General features: G+C 49.5%; 5 protein-coding genes across 5 annotated transcripts; 3 read left to right on the top strand and 2 right to left on the bottom strand.

Moving 5' to 3' along the window:
* Window positions 1–2,905: 2,905 nt before the first annotated feature.
* EDB82DRAFT_520694 (uncharacterized protein) lies at window positions 2,906–4,858 on the top strand (the record flags this gene model as incomplete). Its single annotated transcript, XM_025730256.1, has 1 exon — window positions 2,906–4,858. The coding sequence occupies one exon, from the start codon at window positions 2,906–2,908 to the stop codon at window positions 4,856–4,858; it is 1,953 nt and encodes a 650-aa protein (XP_025589399.1).
* A 1,686-nt stretch (window positions 4,859–6,544) lies between these two features.
* Window positions 6,545–8,263, top strand: EDB82DRAFT_487593 (uncharacterized protein). The gene has a single exon (XM_025730257.2). The coding sequence runs from the start codon at window positions 6,877–6,879 to the stop codon at window positions 8,050–8,052; it is 1,176 nt and encodes a 391-aa protein (XP_025589400.1). The 5' UTR covers window positions 6,545–6,876; the 3' UTR covers window positions 8,053–8,263.
* Window positions 8,165–9,220, bottom strand: EDB82DRAFT_57680 (uncharacterized protein). Its single transcript, XM_065609974.1, has 4 exons — window positions 8,563–9,220; window positions 8,399–8,478; window positions 8,269–8,344; window positions 8,165–8,220 (listed from the first exon to the last, which is right to left on the bottom strand). Exons 1-3 carry the CDS (start codon window positions 9,072–9,074, stop codon window positions 8,325–8,327), a joined length of 612 nt encoding a protein of 203 aa, XP_065465638.1. The 5' UTR covers window positions 9,075–9,220; the 3' UTR covers window positions 8,165–8,220; window positions 8,269–8,324.
* A 597-nt stretch (window positions 9,221–9,817) lies between these two features.
* Window positions 9,818–11,465, top strand: EDB82DRAFT_520692 (concanavalin A-like lectin/glucanase domain-containing protein; the record flags this gene model as incomplete). Its single annotated transcript, XM_025730258.1, has 3 exons — window positions 9,818–10,076; window positions 10,136–10,441; window positions 10,504–11,465. 3 exons carry the CDS (start codon window positions 9,818–9,820, stop codon window positions 11,463–11,465), a joined length of 1,527 nt encoding a protein of 508 aa, XP_025589401.1.
* A 2,682-nt stretch (window positions 11,466–14,147) lies between these two features.
* Window positions 14,148–16,091, bottom strand: EDB82DRAFT_471427 (uncharacterized protein; the record flags this gene model as incomplete). The annotated part of the gene is made up of 6 exons (XM_025730259.2): window positions 14,148–15,152; window positions 15,202–15,238; window positions 15,290–15,517; window positions 15,572–15,874; window positions 15,925–15,966; window positions 16,024–16,091. 6 exons carry the CDS (start codon window positions 16,089–16,091, stop codon window positions 14,148–14,150), a joined length of 1,683 nt encoding a protein of 560 aa, XP_025589402.2.
* Between the last annotated feature and the right edge of the window lie 4,422 nt (window positions 16,092–20,513).

Genomic DNA, 20,513 nt, shown 5'->3' with positions numbered 1-20,513 from the left:
CTGTCACACACTCGTGGGGAGCCACCCGGCTAACGGCGAATAATCCTTGTCCTGTTTGCGCTTCTTTCCGAGTTCCTCAAGACTCGAAGTGACAGGAATATGTAGGCGACCGTTTCTCACTTCAGTGCAGGCGATCGATAAACGAACATCAACGTCTCAAGCATGTCTTGATTTATATCAATTCCCTCTTCTTTAGAGTGAGCCACTGTCGGAAGAGGGGGGGGGCGTGTCAACATCAGCCTCAATTCAAATGTGCAGACTTTTTAGACAAGGCAAATGTCGTGACTGGAAGACAGAGAAAGCTTCCAAAGGAATCGTTGGATAAAACGCTCTCGAAAAACTCCACAGTTGGGCTTGCCTGCTTGCAACTGGCACCAGTCATGGAAAGGTATTCCCTGTCAGATAACCACCCTGACCCGCTTGCAAGTTGGGTCTCTCGCTTCTGTGTGGGCTTCCAGGGCACTATCTGGGGTCGCTTCGACAGATCAGATCCATTCTCGGCGGCGCAGGAAGAGCAGAGAGGGTCGTGTCGGGTCGGGTCAGAGCACAGCAGAAGGCTGGTGGTTTGCATCGTCACCAGCAGAGCTAGCTTATTAACCGCCGCCTCACTTGGTTTGAGCATGGTTTGGTGACGGCTTGTTGGTGTTTTGGCTATTCCAAAGTGTTTCATCAACTGCAACAACTCACATGATAATGCCATGAATTTGCCAGGGTCCTTCGTCCGTACACGGGGGGTTGGGTCGTTATGATCAGGGTGAGAGATAATTTAATGCTTGAGGACTAGACGACGGGATGATAGTCTCTATATTCATCATGATATAACACAACTACTACTAGAGAGCAGAGATTTTATCTCAGAGCCTCATACAATCGACTGACAATCATTCTACCCTTCGAGTCGAGACAGGCATACCCCAGCATCAAGTTGAGGGTCAATCAAAGCTTAGTGAAAATCTCCATCGCCCAGGTCGCTGCTTATTTGTGGCCTTGGATCCATTACATTCCACGATACTTGACCAGCGCAGCAAGAGTGCAGACCAGACAGACCCTGGTTTCAGCATAGCTAGCTACCCCCACCTGTTTACCATACGAGGATGCTTAATTTTCAATGGCATTTTTATGAGGAATCAAAGTTTGAGGAAGAATGGAAGATGGGAAAGTCGAGCGAGGGAGGAATTCAAACCAGGGGCATCTATGATGGAGTCGAGTATACTAAATTCGGCATAAAAATACCTGGGTAGATAGATAGGTAGTCTATGCCAACACAGCATGAAGTGAGGCGGGCCGTGACGACGTAGCGGTTTTTAATTCTCAAAGACTCAGGCTCCCTTGCCACATCGGAACCATTGTACCTTTGTGAGTAGAGACCGATGAGTGAGCTTGCTGACGAATGTGATAGCAATATCTAAAAGTCATGGCTCAGAATGTTTGTGGCGGTTGAGAGTACAGTAGTGTCTCTGGTAGTTTTTGGTTGCTGGATGAACGAGAATAAGCCCTCAAGGACGGGTGGTGTCGTTCTGTCTGATGAATCAAGTTTTGCGGGTAATAAAGGAGCGAGTAAAAATAAACGGCAGCCAATCTCTTTCTGCGTGTCGTTCTGTTTTCGTGTCAGTCAGTGTCTTCGTCATTGCTCTCCTGCATCGACTTGACGTGGTTGACTTGCTTTGATTTGACTTGAACTGCAGTGTGAGTGTGAGTCTGCAGTTCCATTGCTGTGCTGGCTCCAGCGTCGAGTCGCTTGATTGATCGTCCCGTGGTATGTTAAGGACACGCCCTTTGGACTAATCAATAGAAGAGACGACCCCCTTGCTTCCAATTCTCTGTGCTGTGCTGTTGCTGTTGCTGTGCTTCATTGCTGCTGGTTGCACTTTGCACCTCGCACACCCGTCCACACACTCTTTTCCATCTCATCTCCTTCCATTATTGACACTCGTTTTCCTTTGACTCTTGATAATCAGAATGTCGATTTGTTGTGATGATGCTGCTAGCTTGGAAAGAAAAAGACCCGACCGTCAATCGTTGGGCTTGAATAAAGTGGCTTCCCTATTGCTGGGCCATTAATCAACGTCTATGGCCACAACGGCCAGTGGCTGCGTGTCCGTAGGCAGGTCCGCCCTGGGGCCCGGCGGTAATAGTAATAGTGTAGTGCTTCTTCCACTAAAACTACCTACCGGTAACAGTCTGAGCGCACACCCCCACACATCGATCCGACCTACGGGCTTCCACTAACTCGACGCCCCCCAGGCCCTGAAAATTACCTACCTCACCTGCACTTACTGCACTTCAACTTTTATTAAAAACAGACCATCCCGTCCATCCATGCCCATCGCTTCTTTCCCCTCCTCCCCTCCTTCTTGTCTTCCATGTCTTGTCTTCTACCCATGACAGTTTGATAACTTGTCTTTTCTTAAAAATATCTGATCTACATACTTATTTCTTCGCTTCCTCGCTTCAACTCGAGTATCATATTCATCTCGATCGATTTTTTATACCTTCGGTTATAAACAAAAATCGTTACTAGCGTCTCCATCGAAAAAAGCCCGCCCTGGTCTTATGCCACTATCGTCACCGCCTTCAACACCCAATCCAATTCACCAGCGACATTTCATTCTCGACTTTTTTCCAGCTCCAACTGTCTTGATCAACGACTTCGAGTTCCTTCACATGTCGCTTGTCTGGTTTCACGAAAGGGGACGTTAAAGCATTGCGTTCGCGATTGCAAAGACCGTCACCATCATTGCCGGCCTACTCACCGCCTGCCATTGCGACTCTATATACATTAGTACCTACTCTGCCGTCCCACCTAGTGTGGTCCCTGTTCGATCCCGTCGAACCCCTCCTCCAACCAACGCTTCTCTGAAGCCAACTCACTCAGATTAAACCACTTGGTCCTTTTTCATACACAATGTCTAAAAACGTTTGCTACGTTGAGGATGCCGAGGAGGACTCAGAGACCTCTGTCCTCGAGGGCATCCGTGATACACGCCGCTATGCCGTCTCTGAAGCTCCAGGTCCCGCGAGCCCTCCCCCCAAAGAACGTCCTAATACTGGAAAATCCCGCGGCGAACACAGACGACACACAAGCCGGAGGCAGGTAACCCCTCCCAGCGATGACTATTCAGACGAGGAACCTCGTCCTCCCCCTCGTAGGGAGGAACGTTCCCGCCGAGACCATGAACGGGAGCGGGAGCGTGAACAGCAACGTGAACAACGAGACAAAGATCGACGTCGCAAGGAAAGAAAACAAAAAGAAGCTGCCGAGTTGCAACAGCGAAAAGTCAGGGCTGAAGCTAAGCAGCAAGCACAAGCTCAAGCTCAAGCACAAGCACAGCAAGCACCCAGAGAGCGTGAGGGTAAGCCCGCGAGGAGGCCTCGCCCTACATCTTTGAGTCACACCAGGACTGAGCCTGTTATTCAACAATATCGTCGTGGCCGCGTTGAGGACCCTTCCTGCTATGGTGTTCAACAGCCTGCCGTTTCGGGCATGCGCCCTCGTGCTCAAACTCGACCTCACAGCTATTACCCTGGACAGCCAGCTCCTCCGATTTCCAATGCTGGTTGGCATCATCACCAGCACTCTCAGCCTTCTTTCCCCGTTGGATCATTCCCAGGACCATCACCCTATTTCCCTGGAGCGTCGTCTCCGTCTGTATCGGGCATTCCGCCATCACCTTCACCTGTCGGTGGAGGGCCACCCGGCTTCTTTGACATGCCCTCATCGCAAGCAAGCGCTCATCTCAGGAATCGTTTCGAGCGACCTGCGTCATCCATGGGATTCCGACAGGACCAACCTTCTCCTTCCAATATTGGGTACCCTCAGGATGAGTACGAGGTAGAGGAACAACAGCCTGAGCCTCCTCGTCCGTTAAGGCGTGCCTCCCGCTCTAGCAGGAAGCCGCCACCACAGCAGATTGAGGATGATCGCCGACGAATGCCTCCTCCTGATAGTATCCCAAGACCCAAGTCTGCTATGCCTTCTCAAACCACTCCATTCCGTGCTCCACCTCAAACATTGACTCGTCAGAAGACGAGAACTCCTTCACGCCCTCCACCATCCAGCCGTAGCCGTGTCGGGTTTGCAGATCAACAAGGCTATGATGACGAGGACTTCACGGAAAGCCCTGGTCTTTTTGCCGATTCTCCTGAGGCCAACTTCGACCGTCGTACAGCCTTAACGTCTCGCCCTCGAAGAAGCTCGGTTGCATATGAAGGTTATGGCGCTGATATTATTCCTGCCCGCAGCACTCGTCGTGGATCTGTTGCATACGAGCGTGGCGGGATTGATATCATCCCTGCCCGCAATACTAGGCGAGATTCATTCTACGATTATGACCAGTACGACAGTGGCGGTGCCAGTCTGGATGAGGACAAATATTTGGACGCTATGAAATATCAGGACGACATCAATGGCGGCCCTGCCATGCCTTTAACTGCCGCCGCCCTTCGCAAAGCCAGCAACCCTCGGCTTGGCGGCGGAAGCAGTCGCAGCAGCGGCAGCCATGATGACAGCGAGTACAAGCGAAGCAACACCACTGGCCTCACCCGATCTTCTTCTAGCGATACCGACAATGTCACCATTAAAGTATCAGGCTCGGCCGTCGTGCGTGTATCGGGTGCTGAGATCGAATGTGGCGATGGAGGTGAGATTACCTTTTCCAGACCAACTGCTGGCTCTCGTCTTGGTAGCGACCGTGCAAGCAGTTATTACCAGCTTGAGGACGTCCAAAGTCGAGTTGAACGAAAAGCTCTGCCTTATCGACCGCACACTCCTAGTCGTTCTGACTCGCATCACCGGGGCTATTCTGGAAATCATGCCCCGTATGATCCGTCGCTCACCATGGATGACTATATTTATTGATGATTCTTCTTCTTATGAGAGATGACAAAGTTGATGATCAGCGCGTTATTTTTTGCATTTTTTTTGTTATTTTCTTTTTTACTTATATCTATTTCTTCACATTATCTGCATCCAGATGTCTACAGGATGGGCAGCGTTTTACGTTTAATCTTGGATCTTAGCTTTTGATTGAGCATTTCGGTGGACGTTCTGTACCTCACTGAATTTGTATTCTTATGCTTCTATTCTTGGGTTAAGCACGCCTGTTGGCTTCATCGCAGAAACTTGATACCCCAAAAGTGTTGATGGTGGGAGGATCCAGTCCCCTTAGCGATTCGGTGCTTCATCGCCAACCGCTCAGGTCATGGGCGCTTACGCAAAACAACTCTTTGATCCGGAATTCATGTACACCCTCATGGGGCTTGTGTTGGATTTAGTTGGAGCAATGAAAAGACGCCAATTGTGTTTTAGGGACATAGGGTTTCAACTCTGGGCGGCTATCGACTAAGTTGTCTCAATCTGACGCATGGTTGAAAGCTACTCAGCACGGTGACGACCTTGGCCCATAAGACTACATTGGCAGGATTGGGACTACAACTTTATCATGTTGGTCTACATGTTCCTTTTTCGCTATGACTGGATTTGTATGCACCCTTGGGGGGAGCTGCGTGAGAAACGGTTACGGATGTGGCTTTTTGTATTGCATTATTGAGCATGTCGTAAGAGGAGGAAACCGAGACATGGCTGGAAGGATTATGCAAGCTTTGTTATCAAAACGATAGATTGTACGGGCAAATGAGGTTCGCGCCTCTATCTGTTGCCCGACAGAGAATAATCTTATGTTACAACCAGCATGACATGCATGTTTGGATTCTTCAATCTTCTTGCCTGAGACTTTACAAGTGAACTGTGACAGATTCTGCCGATCTGGGGTGAAATAGTGGCTTCAATGGAGATTAGGGATTGAATTGAAACGCGGATTTGGTGTTGGTTGGGGAAGGAGGATGGTGGATATTGAACCACAGCATAAGAACCACTCGTCTCAGGTATCTGACTTTATGCGTGAAAGACTGTCGATCTCCTGAACCTGTAGCTGAATGTTTGGGTTCAACAACTAACAATTCCAATTAAGCGCTTCTGACATTAATTCATGCGGCCGTAAGCTATCTCAGGGGTTGAATCAGATACGATGCTCGGGTCTCGAGTTTTGTAGCAAGCCCAACTCAAAGCATCACGATGAATTATGCGCGCGTTAGGAACTTTGGGTGCCGGGCATTGGATCAATGCTACTCCCCTAGAAGCTTCTTTCCCATCCGCCCGACTTATGCGGGCTAAAATAGAGCTCGTCAGTTCCCATTCCCAAGCGGCCAGAAACGAAACCTTGGATGGGGGCGTGTGCATTGAGATCTGGAGCATCAAGTCGTGGACAGCTGTGATTGGATATTGACTAAATTGGCACTCTGTGCGAGCGTTGCCCGGTCAGCGGTGGAATTATTTACTTTCAACGTCATTTGAAGATTGTGGCTGAATCTCACGACGATGGACATGAGTTGAGGGAGTCGACAGGCAAAACGACTAGATCTACGATAGAAGAGACTAAAAACACTTCTGATGTCACTAATTTATTATTTTTGATTCAACAGCCTTCAAATTGACGTGCTTTATGGACCGTTGTAAGGATTCTAACGCGCACGTTTAAGTGCCCAACCACCTTTTACACGTCCCAGCCACGTATTTTCCCTGCCTCGTTTCTCGGTTAACCAAGCACCATCACCTTGGCAAAGCCACGCAAGTCCGCTCTTCCTCATCGTTTTACCGCTCTTTATCTCAACCAAATACTTTTCTCATACTCATCACCACTCGACTTGACTCATTCTAACGACCTACGATATACCGAATTTATTCAATCTTTGTTTTGTGCAATTCGTCTTGACCGCTTGGTCCTGTCCACCGTCAAGCTCGGCTGGGCTACAGCACCCGAAGCCTAGCTTTATCATATTCCTGTGACTGAGACCTGCTCATTACAACTTCATTCCATCATGGCTCCCGCCCTCATCCGCACATTGCGCAGTGCGCCTTCGCTCACACAACACGCCCCCAAGGCTGCCGAGGCTTTCTCTACACTCTCAGGGCATCTGCTCAAGGCTTCCAAAGTACTCGTCGCTCGAGACGATAAAGATGATAAAGACAGCAACAATAGACACAAGCCATCTGTCGTGCCTGACTCAGGCTCTTTCGACCCTCATGATATCAACAATGCTGGTTTCTTCTTCCTCTTCGCTCTGATTGGTGTCGTCTTTGTTTGCACCGGTATCTGGTTTTTCTTCTGGGCCAAGAACGGTGGTTTCCAATTCAAGGAGAACGATTGGGATGACTACAAATCTACTGTACTTCGACGCACCGGACCTAACGGCACTATTCTTTCCAACGCAACTCGACCCACAAACCTCGGCGGTGGCAGCGTATACAAGGACGTTGACGATGATAACACAACCGTTGTCACAGAGAGCACAACACTTACTGGTATCACAGCTGGAGCTAGCGACATCTATGCTCGCGAGAAGCGTCGCCGTAAGCAAGAAAAGCGAGATCGTGAGCGTGCGAAGAAGGGCAAAAAGACTAGCCGTCACGTCGGCGACGAGGGTGTCGAGGATGAAGATGCCGAACGTGCTGCCAAGAAGGAACTCCGCAACTACCGTCATGAAAGGGCTGCCCGTGTCGGCGGCCTGAACAAGGAAAGTGAAGGCTCCGAGTGGGACGGCTCTACCAACAACGGCACCGAATCCAACGTTTCAACCAACCTCCTCTCCGATCGTCAGACCACACCCACGACTACACCTACCAAGGCCAAGGGCGGCATCCGCAAGGTTTACTCTACTGCTGATCGTCGCGAGAACCGTGAGGCAGAGCGCATGCGTGCCGAGGCTCGTCGTCTACGTGAAGCTGGCCGCAATGCGCGCCGCGACTTCAGCTACCAACGTGCCGAAAGCTACTCCCGCGCCGATACCCAGGCCGACTCGCAGGTGAGCGAGAGCCTTCTCAGCGGATCGCAGTTGACCCGTACCACGGATGATAGCGGCGACCTGGGAACCAAGAGTTATCACCACCCGATGCCTGAGTTGAGGGAGATGGAGAGGGAGCGTGCGAGGGAGGAAAGAAGGGCACGCAGAGCGCAGCGGGAGGCCCGCCGCGGACGAACGATTGAGGAGGAGTAGACGATGAATGATCTTGGTTCATGGGCTGACGAAAATCGTTTATTGAGTTTCATGGGGTAAATTGCGACTTTTTTGCTTTTGGGATTTGGGATAGGTTTGGTTCATGTAGTATGTGTAATGTATGTAAATAGGCACGGTAACGGATTATCACGGACACGAATGGACATGCTGCTCTGATTAGTAGACTATAAATAAATCACGATACGGTAACTTTACATGTTTGCTTGATTAATTATTATGAATGTATGTGCACGATGGTTTCGAGTCGCATTTTAAGCAAACATAAGCGAGTCTCAGTTTTGCATCAGTAACTTGAGTTTTTGTGAGTTGGACAGCGTAACTATACTTTTTAGGATAAACTTGTTTGCCCACCCACACGACAGATTACTTCTTCTGTCAAATAAGAGTGAGGAACAAGTCGTTGTCCTAGTATTTAATAAGTTCGTGAGCGGAGTGGTTGTTTCAGAACCCCAGTATCAACATCAAAACATTGTCAATTCTAGAGCTTACAAGGAATATTGTTGGTCAGCGATCCAGCTACAGCCCAAGCTGATCCAGACGTGAGGCGTATCGCGACAGCTCAAAATAGCGCAACAGGCAGGATCGTAGATCCATTCAATGCTGCTAGGCGCCTGATCCATGGAAGATGTGAAACCCGGGGGTAGTCTTGGCTGTAGCGAGTAGCCACCGGGCCGAAACAAAAGAGGTATGTATTTTAGTTTTCTAAGGAAAGGATTTCTTATATGCGGCAGATTCTGTGACTGACATGGAACAAAGGTCCCGAATTCGGTTCCTGTTCCTGTTCCTGAAGAATACATACATTCCATACATGATCGACTTGATGACTGGATCAGGGCCTGGATCAGCCTTGAAGACATGTTGCCCCACATGGAGACGATAGTGACATGCAGCCTAACAAAGTGGCCTACGCTAACACCAACAAAGTACACTATCGTGTCCCGCCTTGGACGGAACCGGCGGGAGCGAGCGCGGGCTGACTTTGCCTCGCCCCTCCAGTCCATCAGCGTTGGAAGGCAGAAGTCCCCCCCGCTACTGGAAGTTACAAGGTCTCGTCGCTGGGAGCATTCACTGACATGGATCAGTTCATGTTACATTCTATTGGGAGTCATGACGCGACCATGAAAGATGCAAATGAATACAGAACATACCTGTACCTTTAAGTCCTTAGCAACTCTAAACACGAAATACTTGTACTTCTATTTACTTATTTACTTTTACTCCCGTCAAAGATACTTTGCGTGGCGATATCGCGTGGGCCGAATCCTTGGCTCTATCTCCTCCACATTTGATCCCACCAACCACCTAAAACGCTTCGCCTCTCTTACGCTCTCACTTGTCTCTCTCCCTTCCCTGTCTTCGTCATTCCTCCTCCTCTTTCATCACCACCAAAACTTTTGGTCTTGAACCTGCTCGTTTCTATCACAGGTTTTTGCTCCACCTTCATTCGGCGTTTCTTTCTCTTCTACCATTTTTTCAACTATTGTCCAGCGATTCCCTCATAAACACCTTCTTCTATCTGCCCTTATCTCGCTGCGCGATTGATTCTTACATGTACCATTTGCGGCGGTGACGCCGTCCGCCAAGATCCGTCGTGCCTTGATTAACCACCGAACGATCGATCGATTAACCCGCACAACACGGTCCATACCTCGCGAATCAACCACAATTCAGCATCAATCTACTTCTGAATACAGTCGAGTCAAATTCAAGAGATCGTTATTAGGAAACCTCATTATCGCCCATCATGGGGCTATCATCGAACCCGTCATCAGCCTTTACAGGCGTCGTCATCGGCCTCGTGTCATCCTTCGGATCCATCGTCCTCATCGCTCTGGTTATCTTCATCTTTTGGGTTTCCGGCTGCGCAAGCACTGGTCGCATTATTCTCGATCGACTTGGTCGGCCAGGTGAATATGATGATGAACAGGCATTCGCGCGTGATGAGGCCGAGGCCCTTGAGGTCATGGACGATATGTCCCGTCAGGAATACCTACGTGCAAAGGGTATGTCGATCCGCTCGCTCCGGTTTAAACAGAACAAGACCAACTAACTGTCGCAACAGCCTGGGTTACCGCAAATCCTCCCGAGTCGATGCAGACTGATATTTCTCTGTCGCAATATCTCGCTATTCAAGAAAAGGGTGTCTCCGCATGGGAGTTTGAACCTGAACTCGAGATCGCCAACTGCTTTGTCGAAGCTCGTACCGAGATCGAATTCTTCGACTCAGAATGTACCGTCATGAGCAACCTTCCTGTCCCTAAACAAAACGATGTTTACTACTGGGAGGCCAAGATATACGAAAAGCCGGAAAGCACTCTACTGAGCATCGGCATGGCCACCAAGCCTTACCCTCTCTTTCGATTACCTGGTGGGTTTTGTCTTACTCTTGTACACCTTTTGCATCCGATTATTTGCTGACAGTATTTTCAGGTTACCACAAGTACTCTGTTGGATACCAATCCACCGGTGCTCGCCGATACAACCAACCATTTGGCGCCACTCCTTACGGCCCCCCATTGGTACAGGGCGACGTTGTCGGCGTGGGTTACCGGCCTCGGACCGGTGCTATCTTCTTCACACGCAACGGTAAGAAGCTTGAAGAGGTAGTCCACGGTCTCAAGGCGCAGAACTTCTTCCCCGCCATCGGTGCAAACGGCCCTGCTACTATCCACGTCAACCTCGGACAAGCTGGATTCGTTTTCATCGAGGCCAACGTCAAGAAATGGGGTCTCGCTCCCGTCACTGGAAGTCTGGCTCCTCCACCCCCTTATGGATCTGAGCAGGGTAGCATTCTGTTGGAAGCTGGTACCAAGGACGGTTCTACTTATCCCCAAAGCAGGCAGCACAGTCACTCCATCACAGCAGGTTCATACAATACACGCAATCCATCCAACGACCTGGTTCCTCAGCATGGACGAACACGCAGCGGCAACTTCCGCGTGCTGCCCCCGACAAGCCCTGGCCCGGTCAGGAGCTCGACAGATATCTCTCTGGCTCATTTTGTGCCCAATGAGGATAATGGCGAAGCTAGCGGCAATGCCGGACCTCAGCAGGAAACTCACAACCATAACCCGCTACACTTGCACCTTGAAGACGCAACAAACCCTCCACCCGAATATCAAAGTCCCGACCATTCCAGTAGTGATGATGATCGATATGGCAGTGACAGCGAAGAAGATACCCCTTTGATTCGGGTGATGAATCGCAGTCGAGGCAATTCCTCTGCCACCGTACTACCTCCTAGTCAAAGCTCCAGCCCCCGCCATCCACCTGTGCCGAGTTACAGCGATGCCGTACGACAAGGCGCTGGTCGTGATCGTAGCGACAGTGCACGATTACCCCCACCAAATCGAACAGCCTCGAACAGGCCTCGAAGCAGCACGTCAGCTTGATTTACAACGTGGGTATAACTGCTCATCAAGCAAGAGATGCTTGCTCTTTGCAAACCCCAAAATCCAGCTGACCGCCCATACGCCCAGTTATTGAAGCGTCGCGCCATGATTTTGAAGAATGTCGATACTTAGGAGATGTAGCATCGACAACACAAGATACTGCAGTCGACTTGAACCAATACACCCACATATGATCCGTTTCAATTGTTTTGCTTTCTCCCGCACAGGCGCCTCGGAGTTTTGGGTATTGACAGGCACGCATTTTCGAGGCAACAGAGCCTCCAAATGGTGGCCGTCGTTTTTTTATTATTATGTATTTTCTAGACAGGAACCGGTTGGGCCTCCGAGAAGAGGTGACATCGGCTGGATATGAGTTCCTGGGAGGGGGACCGGAATGGAATATTGATACCAACAACCTGGATGGCTATGCGCTCCTTTTTGTCAAGAATTGTTTCTTTTATTTTTATGCACTGCATCGTACTACCCCCATCACTTGTCTGGTTCTGTCTAGGGCGCGTATGAGGGATGTTTTGGATAGTGGCCTATCCATTTAAAGCTATGGATGGCGTTGATGTCTGGGAAGGCTCTGCTTGTAACCTCATATAAAACGGCGTTGAAGTATGGAAGGTGTTGACCGTAGTAGTCCCGGCTTCAAATCAAATCCACTTATAAGTATTGTAACTGCATAGAGATATGACAAGACACTGGAATTGTGAGAAAGCTGCAAACATGCGATGATCCACAACACTAAGAAGCTCGTTATAGCTGAGATCCATGCCACGGACTGTTTGTTATCTGATCAGCCGTTGTCACATATCGTTGGGATGTCTTATAGCGTAAGTCATATGTAGCATTCATCTCCTGTTGCACTTCGGGGGTATCGCTGTCAAGGTCACTACTCTGTTCTATCAAGATCAAAAGTGTCTCGCCAGGTATATGTACCATCCGTTACACAATGAGCGTAAACCGATGTGATAATATATGGATTCGAAATAACTAGCTCGAGTTTTATCCAAGAGAACAAACAGCTAACTAGGCATATATGAATACATTCATTGATCAAGCCAACCAATGTTCACACTACTCACATAAATGAATGCACATCAAACTTGTCAAACTTTGACGACACAGCCAGGGGTTCCTCAGTGACAAAGCAAAGACAAATATGATATGAGGGGTGTAACACATGGGAATCCCTCTTTCGCGGTAAGTTTATAAAGGTTTAATCGTATGCCTTAGATCAGGCCGTGACGAAAACAGGAGCATTTCTCACTTCCAGTAGGTATGAGGTGGTTAGTATTATGTGCCTATACAAGGCGAAGGTGCACCAAAGGCTTACGACCAAGACGAAGATCTTGACAACTTGCGTGAGAGTACTAGTTTTTTGCTTTCATTTCGAGTTGGATTTAACAATGTCATATATACATGCTATGTCAATTCCGAGAGTTATTGCTGCTTCGTCCGCCATTACCTATGACTTATCTCACCATAAGCCAGACAAAGTATGAACAAGATATGACGTCCTTAAAAGTACAACCCTGATTAATCACTTGGCCAACATGGAGAGATTTATGGTAAATGCAACAGCGTAGATTAAGAATTAACCTCCAGGCAGTATATGCAACTGCCGTCAAACATCAATCTTCTCTACCTACAAATCATGAAATACAGCCGTGATAAGCAACAAATATAGCGTCTATCTTCACATGATATCCTTCATATGTGTCATGCCAATCCAAAACATATATCCGCCTACAGTCTCTCTCATAGAGCCAGATAAAATATCCCAAAACCCAATCGTGCTTCCGTCCCGTGTTGTTCCATCGCCATCCCAAGCTCTGTGAAGAGCTGGAAGCGATAAGCATGATCATTCCAAAAAGAAGCAAACATAACAAGGTCGAAAGCGCTAAACAAATGCTAACTCAAACTCCGGTAAACGCCAAACTTTTTCCCGGGCGCAGTAAAAATAAATAAAACAGTCGCTATGCTCTCCAGGTACGGTTTTCCCACAAATGGTAAAGGGGGGTCCGCAAGGAGTCAATTCTATAACCAATCGAATCGTCGTAAAGTCGTCAAAAAGGAGTGTCTATGGGGTATCATGATTTGAAGGAGCGTCGTTTCTTTTGGCGATGGGCATTGCAAAGAGTGTGAGGTATGATACGGCACTCCCAGGCGCGTGTATCAATCGAGGTTGAAGGAGTGTTGGCGTTGCATGGCAACGTGGTATGATTCGGTTGTAGCGAGCGTTGAAGGAACGTGGTATACATGGCGCCTGCGTCGTTTTTGGGGAAAAGTAAAAAGTCAAATCGAAATATGGCAAAACAGGTTGAGTAAATCGAGCTCCGACTGGGTATCAGGTGACTCGGCGTCGGGTGTTGTCGTCATATGGGTGCATCACAGGAGGTCGTACCAAGGGAGATGGAGGGTGTGTAACAGATGACATGGACGATGTGTGTCGATGTCGTGAAAGTGGTGCGTTCGACGCGACGGGTGATTCGGGTAAAGGAAGCATGCCGAATTGCTCCGAGCTGAGATACGGAGACGGAGCGCTTGTCACCGAGGTCATATAGAAACTCGAGTCCTCTTGATGCGGGTACGTAGGTGCTGTGTTCATCCTGGGTGGTAAAGGTCAATCCCCTAATGTTCTTCGTGTAAATTGAGCCGGTGGTCGTCTCGAGGAGCCTAGATCCACACGGCCTGGACAGGAGTAACGAACCCGACGCCATAGTTTTGAGGAGAGTCATGAATGGCGGAAGAAGGCCCGCCCTGGAGGGTGCTCATGTCCCATGATCCGTATTCCTCGGTATCGCTGTACGCAACTGAGCCCTCAAAGGTCGAGGATGCCGGGCTGTAAGCTCCCGTGTAAGCTGGGGAGGGAACATTGAGGTATTGCTGGCTTGGGTAAGGTGATAGAACCAGCGGGCTCACTGCAGAAGGTGGCGGTCCTGAGGCGTTGAGCATGGGCATTTCCTCGGTGCTGTAGCTGAAAGCAGGGTTCCCATACAGATAGTGTTCAGTAGAAGGCATGCTCTCCTGGACAGTGAAGTTGCGAGGGTTGAACTGAGGGAATGATGGAGTTCTTTCGGGGTGCAACCATCCCATACGAGAGCGGAACTGACCAACTGTATCAATGGGAAACTCCATGAGAGTCAGGGGAGTTTGCATATCAGTTCCAGCACCAGAGACATTGATGGACATAAGCCGACGGGCAATCTCCTCGACTGGGGAGATAGACAGACTTCCAAAGTAGGCAGCGCCGATCTCGGGGAACAGTCGTTCCATGAGAAGAGCCACAGTGTACAAATGAGCAATGATGACCAGAGAGTTGGGGGAACCATGGTAGTTCTGTAGGTAACCAACAGGCATCCAGAAGAGCCATTTGCGGAGAGGTTGGAGACGCTCGAATTGCTGGGCAATGGAAAGTGTAGGGCTGATCTTGCGAGAACCTCGAAGAAAACCAATTAGATGCTGAATCTGAGTTGTGTCCTCTTTGTGGTGCTTAAGATGTGCCTCGACCTTTTGAACTTGCTCGAGGGTGCGCTGGTACGCTTCCAGATCCTCAGGGCGAGGTTGGCTGGGACGATGATCCTTTCCAGGAGATGGCGGGGCTGTAGGGAACGTGCTGCTCTCGGCAATAAAGTCTCCAAACTGGGATTCGTGCTTCCATGGATCCATGGCATCGATCACCTGCCTGTGTGTTAGAGGTGTTCAAGAGTCGATATGATTGTTAACTTACCGATGAGGTACCCTGCATCAGTTGAGTCCAACTGCGCCTAATCATTGGGTCAGTCACAGTTACAACAAATGAAAAGATAGATACTTACCAGTCAGTAGCCTGCCAAGAAAGGACAAGAGAGGCTGCCAAGATAGCATCAGAAGTCTCACGGGAGAAAGATCCAATGGCCTCTTGGAGACCCTTGAGAGCAATGCCTCGGTGTTCATAGGCCATGCTGCCGACCAAAGGACAGTCGGTGAGGAAAGCAATGTGCATGGCAGAGAAGGCAAGCAGAGAGTGCATCACATATGGAGTTGTAGCACCTATCCGAAGAAGACTAGAGACAGCTTTAGCATTCACATTCACTGAGATGAGTCAAGATTCGACGTACGTGGGAATGTGGCGAGTCCAGAGAGTGAAGTTGTTCGCATCGATGGTAGCCAACTGGTAGTACAAAGCCGCAACGTGGTAGATCAGACGGAGATCCTCGACCGAGTACAAATGGGGCATGGGCGCAGGGTATATTCCGAGGCTGGGGAGCGGGAAGATGCCTGTTCTTTGCCATTCAGTAATAGCAGCTTCGATTTGAGGTGTCCACATCAGGTCGGGCTTGTCGGGAGTGGTAGAGCGTTCAGAATCGGGAACCTGCACGTCATTGTAAGGGCATCGAATCTTGTGCTTGGTACAGTTGCGGCTACATGCATGTTAGCTCGGGAGAAGTAGATCATTACAAGGCAGACTCACCATTGAGGGAAGTTTTCATCACAACGAATGTGACGGCGCTTGCTGTAGGGCAAAGTCAGTATTCAGACAGGAGAGCATCGTAGATGAGGCGAATCATACCAGGTATCACAGCCCTTGCGAGACTTGGTGTGACTGCGGCGAGGAGGACCACCACCGGGACCGGCCATTTTGCAGTATTAAAAGTGAAGGTTTGGTAAGAACTATTCAGTAAGCATGTGCGCCTTGTCTCGTGAGGGTAAGAAACATACGCGAAATTATCCACAAAGACGAACTTGTGGATTGGAAGCGAGCGTTAGGACAAAGGTAACAATCAATAATTCACCCAGTCGATTAATTTCCAGAGATAAAAGTCAGATGAGTCTTGGAGATATCTGAAATCTTGGCTGTGGAATGTTGGGTGGTGCGATGAGTTGTCGTTTTCCAAATATCCAGGTGAGTGGTAGCGATCGAATATGGCGTTCTTGATTTGTTTTTTTCCTTTCTGGGAGAGTTTGATGATCCGTAAAGCGAGTGTGGATGTACAAAGATGAGTCGAGTAGCTTCAAGCTTGAATGAGCATGTGAGCGGAGTTGAGGATCTTGTATCCTTGAATGAACCAACAGCCGATCTTCGAAAGCTTGGGGATCGAGTCCAGGTAATTCTAGCTTGACGTTGTAGACGATGAGGATTCCTTGTACAGAGCGAGTGTTCCTTATTATCCGCAATAGGAAGAGATCGAATGTCCAGAAATGTAAGAGAAGAGGATCGTAAGTGAGACCGTTCTTGTAGTATCAAGGCACCGTAATATAAAAGCGAGTGACAGGAGTCGACGAGGACTTCCTAAAAGTTGAGAAGGGTGAGGAGGGCGAGGAGGATAGCGAACGTGGTGATAGCTTTGTTAAAGGTTGAGATGTTTGATGGAGATATCCAAAGGGAATCAAGAGAGGATCTAGGAAAGAGCTGGGGGCAGCCGCTTTGTTAAATACAAGCGGAGCAGATGCAGACGGGGGAAGAGTAACCGGGGGGTATGAGGAGTGTGGGAGTGTAAGGTAGGTAAGGCAGGAAAGAGTGGGATGGAAGGAACGGATGGAAGGCTGTGTAAGGTAAGAGGTACCTACTGTAGGTACCTGCCGTGCTGTACCGTGATAAACAGTTGGGGAGAGGCAGGTAGGGTGAGGTAAGAGGGTCCTGGACTATGTGCCATGTGCTGTGTGGGTAAGAGTGCAGGAGCCAGCAGCAATCAGCGTCAGTGCCAGTTCATCAATGCTAAAAGCGTGCACCCACCACAAGCCAGCCTGGGTCTTAGCCTGAGCCAGAGTCAAGACGAGCATCATCAGGATCACGAAACAAGCAACCTTGTCTGCCATTCAGGGACCTAGGAATAGGCCGAGGGAACGTCAAGGACAAGCGGCGAGTTCGGTCTCAGACTAAGGTAATTGTGGACTGTGGAGTGCGGGCCCCGGGACTACGGCAGCGGGCAGCAGCGGATGAGTTCCAATGTATCGGACGCTGGCTCTTGGCCGTCAACCCCGAACATGGATGGGCCTTTGTGGTATCTGCGCGCTGAGCATGAGGACCTAGAGTGAGAGACCGTGAGATGCGCGCGCTGGAGAAATACAACCTACCAGCCCAAGACGCTAGGACATGGGGTGTGGCCCGGTGCCACAAGGGACGCCAGGGGGGGGGGGGGGGGGGGGGGGGGGGGTCGACCTGCAGCCTCATCAGTAATAGGGCCGCTGTCTCCAAAAGATCCCTGGGCTGGGCATCTGTCATAGTTGAGAAATCCGTCTCATTGATCAAGACCCGAGAAGCGTCGGCCACAGACAGGCCATGACTTTAACAAAACGTCCATACCAGATCAACATGTCCCGGGCAAAAGGATTGGTCAGAAGGCAGAGGAACGTGCCAAACGGGAACTTTGCGGAGTATGTAGGGATACTGGAATAGCACGCATGGAATTGGAGATGCTAGGCCAAGACCTCGCTCGGCAAACGTACAGTAGTAGGTCGGATCCATGTCTGAAGATAACATCGATCCATACATGCCAGGTGCTTCTACTGTGCTATTTTGGGGGACTGTCCATTTGAGATGCTTCATTGGGTAGACGGCCGACCTCGCTGGCTTGTGCTCGTGCCATGGTTCTACACGACCGCCGGGATGGTAACTAATGCTTTTTGACATTGACGGAACAAACCTCAAATCATGAGGTTCAGTCCGGTCGATGCGGTGGTGGCGGGTAGAAACCCAGTCCAACCCAGAATGGGTAATTCACTGGCAGAAAGCGACAAAGAAAAGGTGGACAGTGACCGAGTGCGAGTACAGCACAGCACAACAGCGCATAACAATAACAGCAACATCGAAACATATGGAGTGGCGGATGGTGACACCTACAGAGGGTGCACAGCGCCCGGTCACCTCGGCTCTGGGCTCTTCCAGCAGTTGAGTTGACGCTCATATGCAACAAACAGCAGACAATACAATAGCACAGTGCCGTATGTGCACCACGACGGGCTGAGCTGAGCATCCAGCCATCCAGTCAGTCATGAGCCCTAGAGCAGCGGCCGAGAAACAACCTTGCAAACAGAGGACATGACGCACATGGCCCAGGGTCAAGGGGCAGAGATCGTTGGTAACTAGCGTCCGCCCTCCGCTTTTCCGCGGTGGTCGGAAAGGAATCTTAGACCCTCAAGAGCCAAAGAAACAAGGGAAAAGAAAAAATAGAGGCCTACTTACAATCGCCAAGAATGTAAGTCACAGTGAGTCTTGACTAAACGCTAACCAACCGAGCTTCCATTGGACGAGGTTCAGGTGGAACGAGTGGAAAGGTGACAAAAACACTACGTAGCTGAGTAAAAATAACTTTGAATGTCCGTGCCCCTCTACACTGTCCTTACTTTTCACCCAGTTAGGTAGGTAGTTACTGTTGTTGAGAAGACAGACGGCTGATTTTAGCTCGACCTACCTAGACGATGCTTTTTAGTCACCCTTGAGAGAAAGAGGTTGGCTTTGGCGGGGAGCTGTAATCGGGTGGTTAGCTAACTAATCCGGGCTATTTGCCTAGGGCTTCGGTGCCCGTGGGGCATCGGTTGCAAGGCTCTCACTTGGCTCAAGTAGCGGTCTTCTATTCTATTCGCTCGTCTGAACTCGCCCGTTTCCTTCGATTGGTTTGGGCGTACATAGCAGTGAGAAATGGTGATGCCTAGTGCACATGGGCGGCGGGGAGCTGTAGAGAACTCTCTTCCTGGAGGGACAAACCGGGGTGGCCGGTAGTTGAGCTTTGGGCCCTTGCCAACCAAAAAAGAAAAGAAAAGAGAAGAAATCACACCTCAAGGACCACTTCCAACGTCTAAAGCCCTGTCAGCCCGCACATAAAGCAACGTTCAAAGCTGGGCTGTGATGGACCTAACAAACAACAAATCCCTTACCTTGCATTGCATTTGCAGTACAAGCGCAATCTGTAGAGGCGACATGGCTCCAGAAACGGCATATTTTGAACTGAGAGTTGAGATGTCAGTATGGAAAAGTTCTAAAAAAGGCATGCGCTTAACCACAACTGGTTAGTTCTCAGATTAGTAACACTGGAACGTTACTTGCGACCCACTCTAGGTGAGATAAACGCCGCACAAACGCTTTCACAAACGACCTTCAGGCTGTAATCGACCTACAGTCGGTGCTTACCTTGTCGGTCTAAGTCGGTAGCTTTCTTCGCTTCGTTCCAGTCTAGGTACTGTTGTTTGTTCGTTTCCAAATCTTTGGTCTGTGTTCCCCTGTCTTTTCCCATCTCGCAGTCAAGATAGAGCTACGGGTACATCCACTAGACTCTCGTCTCGTCCTTGCGCCTCTGTCTCCCCCTCACAGTCTCAACACCATGACGTCGCTGACCTGTCTCAGGGTTCTCGATGTCATGGTGGTATTTGCAGTAGGAACGGTAGCAGTAACAGTAGCAATTGCTGGCGGGCGCAGTCAGCCTTGCCTCATACCTTTCCCTACTGACTTTCGTCCGTCTTACCGAGTCATCCGTCATCGCTTGGCAATCTGATACCCCTTCATCTATAGCAAACTCTCATCATATGTTTCATGAGGCTCGGTGTTACATGGATATAATTATTGATAGACATGATCCTCCCGAACCAAACGTTCCTGGTCGGGATTACCTCGGGTATGATGCTGGCCTGTAGATCCTATTTCTAGGGTGTCGACGTATTCGGGCTCCCTCGTCTAAGTGTAACCCTTAACCAAATACTTGGGCCTTTCACAGGCTGTCGGGAAACGTATTGCAACCCGTGATAATTTATTTTACGCCGCAAGAATAGCGATCAAAGGCTTAGCTTACCACATACAGTGCAACCATGATTATGTCGTACTGCGGAATGAATTTTCCTTGACCGCAAATTGAGGTTATTTAGGGCTATCTATCGTGCCAATCCTCTCACATTCCATTTATGCCAATTACGGAGGTTCGGGGTGTTGTATCCTCCGGTTGTACTGGACATTACGTTTTTCTTGTAAACTTCGAGTCTGCTTGATCAGTTCGGAGTTGACCTTTTCTTGGTAGCTTCTACCTAGAGCAGTTTGTTGGTTGGTAAAAGGATGTTATCATGACATTCACG

The sequence above is a fragment of the Fusarium venenatum genome, assembly GCF_020744135.1.
Source record: "Fusarium venenatum strain MPI-CAGE-CH-0201 chromosome Unknown EDB82scaffold_1, whole genome shotgun sequence".
Classification (NCBI taxonomy): domain Eukaryota; kingdom Fungi; phylum Ascomycota; class Sordariomycetes; order Hypocreales; family Nectriaceae; genus Fusarium; species Fusarium venenatum.
This window is presented reverse-complemented; position numbering and strand designations above follow the sequence as displayed.

Coding starts and splice junctions, on each gene's coding strand:
- EDB82DRAFT_487593 (XM_025730257.2), top strand. CDS start 6,877: ATGGCTCCCGCCCTCATCCGCACATTGCGCAGTGCGCCTTCGCTCACA.
- EDB82DRAFT_57680 (XM_065609974.1), bottom strand. CDS start 9,074: ATGGACTGGAGGGGCGAGGCAAAGTCAGCCCGCGCTCGCTCCCGCCGG. Junction 8,479..8,562: donor GCTGACCAACAATATTCCTT/GTAAGCTCTAGA, acceptor ATTAAATACTAG/GACAACGACTTGTTCCTCAC. Junction 8,345..8,398: donor AAACAAGTTTATCCTAAAAA/GTATAGTTACGC, acceptor TGCAAAACTGAG/ACTCGCTTATGTTTGCTTAA.